This window comes from Tupaia chinensis, unplaced genomic scaffold (genome assembly GCF_000334495.1).
Source record: "Tupaia chinensis unplaced genomic scaffold, TupChi_1.0 Scaffold000294_1, whole genome shotgun sequence".
In the NCBI taxonomy this organism is placed as follows: Eukaryota; Metazoa; Chordata; class Mammalia; order Scandentia; family Tupaiidae; genus Tupaia; species Tupaia belangeri.
In genome coordinates, this window is record NW_006159779.1 from 1,142,552 (window position 1) to 1,147,703 (window position 5,152).

General features: G+C 62.1%; 1 protein-coding gene across 2 annotated transcripts in view; it reads right to left on the bottom strand.

Moving 5' to 3' along the window:
• Nucleotides 1-5,152, bottom strand: part of MPPED1 (metallophosphoesterase domain containing 1) — a 98,925-nt gene that overhangs the window by 85,961 nt on the left and 7,812 nt on the right. Inside the window, exons 1-2 of one of the 2 annotated variants that reach the window (XM_027772722.1) lie at nucleotides 3,330-3,418; nucleotides 2,834-3,015 (exon numbers count right to left, since the gene is read on the bottom strand). In XM_027772722.1, coding sequence (XP_027628523.1) covers nucleotides 2,834-2,921 — 88 coding nt within the window. In that variant the 5' untranslated portion in view covers nucleotides 2,922-3,015; nucleotides 3,330-3,418. Of the gene's footprint in view, nucleotides 1-2,833; nucleotides 3,016-3,329; nucleotides 3,419-5,152 lie in introns of those variants that run through there. The other variant, XM_006150670.2, reaches the window with a different exon arrangement.

The following is a 5,152-nucleotide window of genomic DNA, read 5'->3' on the forward strand; positions in this document are numbered from 1 at the left end:
AAAAAAAGAACAAGAGAGGCAATCTACATAGAAAGCATGCCAGGAGCTCAGCTCGAGTCGGCTCCCCAGGTTCGAACACCAGCTCTGGGGCTCGCAGGCCATTCCTTCACTTCTCCCGACATTGCTTTACTCCCCTGTGAAGCGGCGGGGCCATTCCTTCACTTCTCCGGACATTGCTTTACTCCCCTGTGAAGCGAGGGTGCCCAGAGCTCCTGCCTGTCTGTCAGCAGGACAGCGTGTTAGTCGTGCACACCGGACGCACAGGACAGCAGCCGGCACAGAGAATCCTCAGTAGACGGATCCACGAAGACGGGCCTGGCCGGATGTCTCTACGGAGCCCATAGATCCCACTCACGCGAGATCACTGAGCCCTCAGGCCGGAACCACTGGCCCCAGGGGCAAGTGGCCCTCTGCACAGCAGGTGAGCCCCAAGAGCCAGCCGCGAGGGGCTGCAGGAGGCAGCCTGTCTGGCCCTCACCCGCTCCTTGCCGCTTGACCATGGGCAGAGGTGGCGCCCCACTCTCCAGCTGATGCCAACCCCACCTCAGAGGTGTCCTGCCACCTGCAAGCACCTCAAGGCAGCGAAGGTGAGAGGCCCCCAGGGAAAGGAACCTCTGTCGGAGGAAGATCCTTCCGTAAGCCCACACATTCCACCCAGCAGAGCTAGGCCAATAGCACGCCAGCTCCGAGCGTGAGTTATGGACACGGCTCCTCCCCAGTGCCCAGGGCACGTTCCCCTGCCACTTAGCAGGCAGAGATCTTTCTAAATGTCATGGCAACATGCCCCTCCAGCCTTGCAGGCCGCCCCGGGCAGCCCTCCTGACCTCCCGAGCCACGCCAGGCCCTACTCCCTTCCAGGTGCAGCACCATCACCACCTCCCACATCACCTACCCCACCCACCACTCGATCCTTCATCCTCGTGAGACCACAGGCCTTGGCCTGCACTATCCCCGCCTGTGCAAGTTCCCAACCCCCGATAGGGTCTAGGCCCAGTGTCAACTTCTAAGAACCTCCCACCTCCCCTGATAGGCCCAGGCCAATGTCCACTTCGCCCGCCCCCGAGAAAGCCATACTCTTTGAGCCCACAGCCGCCAGCCCCATCCCCACCGCACAGGCCACGTTTGACCCATTCGTCCACTCCATGTTGTTGGGGCATGTCGTGGGCCGAGCCACCCTTGACAGCCTCCCCCTCCTGGTCAGACAGTGTGGCAAGTGGTGCCACTCCACAATTCAGCCGGGCACAGGTAGCCCAGGGCCTGGCACATCACTCCTGGCAGTTGCTTCGCCCACAGTGACTCCTGTCGTGGGTCTTGGAAAAGGCCTCTGGGCCCTGCCTGGGGTGCCACCTGTCTTTTGAGACCCACAGCAGGTGGGAGAAGCAGTCACCCCACCGGAGCATCCCCTCCCGGGTGGGGGGCCAGCCCTGGGCAGTGTGCAGTCCGGGGAGGAGCGGGCACAGGCTCTGCAGGAGCCCCTCCCAGCCCAGCCTTCACGTTCTGGCCCAGTCAGGGCTCTCGATTAGCAAGTTCCAGTTTGAAACATCAATATTTAGAGCTCTGAGCCTGCCAAGCAGAGGGAAAGGCCTTGCTTGTAAATATTTGTCTCCACTGGCAAAGCCAGCCTCCGGCTCGCCGTGGCTACCCCGCCTCGCTCCTGGCCCTCTGCTCCTAGCTCCCAGCCAACTGCACAGCGGGACACCCGGGGGGCGGGAGGGACCGTCTGGCGGCCACATGGGGCACTGCACGAGGTGGGCGGCCCAGCACCCACACCCCACAGTACAGGCCTACCACGGGGCCGCCCAAGGCGGCGGCCCTCCATCTGTCCCTGGGCAGGGACAGCGATGCCCTGCTGTGAGGATCCTCTGGATTCTCAGGAAGCAACTCCTCCCAAGGATGCCCCGGGTTTAGTTCTTTCTTATTCTGGAAAAAAGGCACAAAGTCAGAGACGAAGCCCTGGGGATGTGCCGTGGATCGCCGACTGTCACCAACACAGGGGACAGCGCTCCTGCTTTACCAGCTGCCACGGAGGAGCCACGTCTGGTCCCTGGTGTCCTGGGGGCCACAGAGGCTGCTGTGCCTCTCACTGGGGAAGCCATCTTGATGGCCCTTCCCAGACAGTCATTCACTTAGAAAAAAAGCATTCATTAATTCATCAGTCTTCACTGAGCACCATCCTCTGGGGAGAGGTGTCCCAGGCCAGGAAGTCCCAGCAGTAAACAGAGTCACAACCGAGACAGGGCTGGGGCCTGAGGGGGACCGGAGGGGCGGGTACACCTGGTCCAAGGGGACTGGAGGGGTACACCTGGCCTGAGGGGACTGAAGGAACGGGTACGCCTGGCCTCAGGGGACTGCAGGGACGGGTACCCCTGGCCTGAGGGGACTGCAGGGACGGGTACGCTTGGCCTCAGGGGACTGCAGGGACAGGTACGCCTGGCCTCAGGGGACTGCAGGGACAGGTACCCCTGGCATGAGGGACTGCAGGGAGGGGTACCCCTGGCCTGAGGGACTGCAGGGACGGGTACGCCTGGCCTCAGGGACTGCAGGGACGGGTACCCCTGGACTGAGGGACTGCAGGGACGGGTACCCCTGGCCTGAGGGGACTGCAGGGATGGATACCCCTGGACTGAGGGACTGCAGGGAGGGGTACCCCTGGCCTGAGGGACTGCAGGGAGGGGTACCCCTGGCCTGAGGGACTGCAGGGAGGGGTACCCCTGGACTGAGGGACTGCAGGGAGGGGTACGCCTGGCCTGAGGAGGTGATCAGGCTGGTGCAGGGAGGGCGACCATGGGCAGGGCAGCTACAGGGCAGGCAGAGCCCGGCCACGGGGACCTACCGAGCCACTCGTTGAACTTCTTCACCTCACTCGGGAGCCCCAGCTCCGTGAAGTCCCCCGCGTGGATCAGCACATCACCGTAGGGCATCTGGATGGGGTCCGTCCTCGAGTGGGTGTCGGAGACACAGACGAAACGGGTGTACCCGGGCGGCTTGGGGGCGTCATGAGGCACTGGGTCCACCCTGTAGGGAGAGCGTTCACTGCGGTCGGGCTGGCAGAGCCAGGAGCCTGTGGGGCGGGGTGCGGGGAGCATCTCCAGGATGTGGCCCAAGCTGCACCCCAGCCCCTCACCCGGATCAGCTCCAGCTAACATGGCCGGGCACCAGCTGTCCGGCCCAAGTCCTGGCTCTCCCGCCCGTTAGTCGGGCAACGCCCTTCTGTCCCGAGCCTCAGTTCCCTCACCGTGGGAACCTCAGGGGGCTGCGGTGCGGGTTAAAGGGACAAAGCCATAGAGGACTGCGTGGGGCCTGGACACACACAGCTCGCCGCAGCCCACCTGTGCCGGAGAGGGTGGTGCTCCAGCCCCTTCCCCGGTCACCGGGGAGCTTCGAAGTTCCGCTCCTCCTCACCACGGTGAAAGGGCGCCAGTACAGGGAGGCCGGGTGTGCAGGTACCGCCTATCTGCGATAGACCGAGTGTACAGGTTTCACACCAGGAGTGAGTTTTTGCCCTTTGGGGGCGCCGTTGAGAACCCACAGGCCTCCATGGAGATGGTGTGGACCAACTAGGTCAAAAGCACCCACTCCCCCGCACTGTCGTGTGCAGAGTGCAGGCAGCACCCCAGCAGAGTGGCATGGGAAAGGGGTGTTCAGGGAACATGTGAGGCAAGGCCCCACGAGGCAGGCAGCAGGGTTTTGAAAGCAGGAGAGCTAGCCAGCTCGGCGTCAGAACGAGGGCGGCCCGGGTGTGCAGGAAAGCACTCCTGAAATGAGAGGGCAACGCTCAAACCCCAGCCTGGCATTCCACGTGGGTGTGTGTCCTTAAGCGACACACACGGCCTGGGTTTGCATGTCTGTAAAAAGGGCAAAATACCCAAACACCCAAATACTTCAAATCAGCGGCATGAATGTAGGCCCCGTCCCTCAGGGCCCGGGACGGCCCTCTTGCGTAGCCGTGGACGCTGCGATCCAGTGGCCCGAGCACGTGGCCTTGGCACCCCGTGCGCAGACATGCACGGGGGCTCAGCACCCGGCTCTGGCTCCCTGCTCTGCGCCAGCCCTCTGCACACTGCCGCCCCAGCTGAATGACTTTGCCAGGCTCGAAATTCTTAAAAACAACGCAATGACATTTCAACAAGCAGCTCTCTCCAAATGAGTGTGCCGCTCGAGGAGTTGTGTTTAAATCTAATTATGCGGCAAACCGAAAGCAGTACCATATCAGTTACATAAATACTTTTAAAGACATCTTTCTAATTATCCTTTTTTTTTTTCAGACAATATACTTCGAAGAAATTTAATTAACACCTTACGAGAGACGTGGGTTCAGCATGCTAATGTGTGAGAGCCTTAGCACACGGGACCAGCCGCCATCATGCCAGCCTCTCCCCATCACCATACGGCACGAGGAGGAGCACCCTCGGCCCCTTCCTGGGCGTGGTAAGCACAGGTAGGAGCCCGGCAGGTCAGAGCGGGGCTGGAATGGGGGAAGAGGGTAAGCCCCTGGCGGTCCGTGATGGCTGGCCAGGAGGTGCCAGGGCTCTCCTCTTCTCCACCCAGTCATTCACTCTCGGGTTCACTCAACACAGCACACCCTGAACACCTACTGTGCACCAGTCCTGAGCTCAGTGTGGGGCGACAGGAGTCAGGCAGGCCTGACGACTGCCCACTGGGAACCACAGACCAATGGCAGAGACACTCATGCCAGACAGTGGCAGTACAGCCACCAGCCTTGACAGGGCAGCCAGAGACAGCCCTAAACAGGCCTGGGTCCTCCAGGAAGCGTCCAGCAGGAGGCAGTGCCTGGGATGATTTAGAAGCTGGAATCTCCCTCCCAGGAACCCCCACCAGCCCTGTCCTCTGGGGACCCTGCCCTGCCCCCATGATGGACGGCCGTGCAAGGCTGGCCGTGCTCCACCCACCCTGCTCATCCGCTGGGTGAAGGCCTGCACAGGGACACGACAGGCAATTCATCCTTCTACCATCTCTCTGTCTGATTTTAAAGATGTCACAAAGTTAAGACAAGTCAAAGAGCCGAAGAAGGAGAGGAGTCGGGCATCGCTACCCCCCAAGGCTGTCTTGGGCCCCAGCAATCTCTCCTTCCGAGAGCCCCTCTTGGCAGCACGCCCTGGGGGGGGGGCGGGGCCGGGCACCCGGCCCCGTG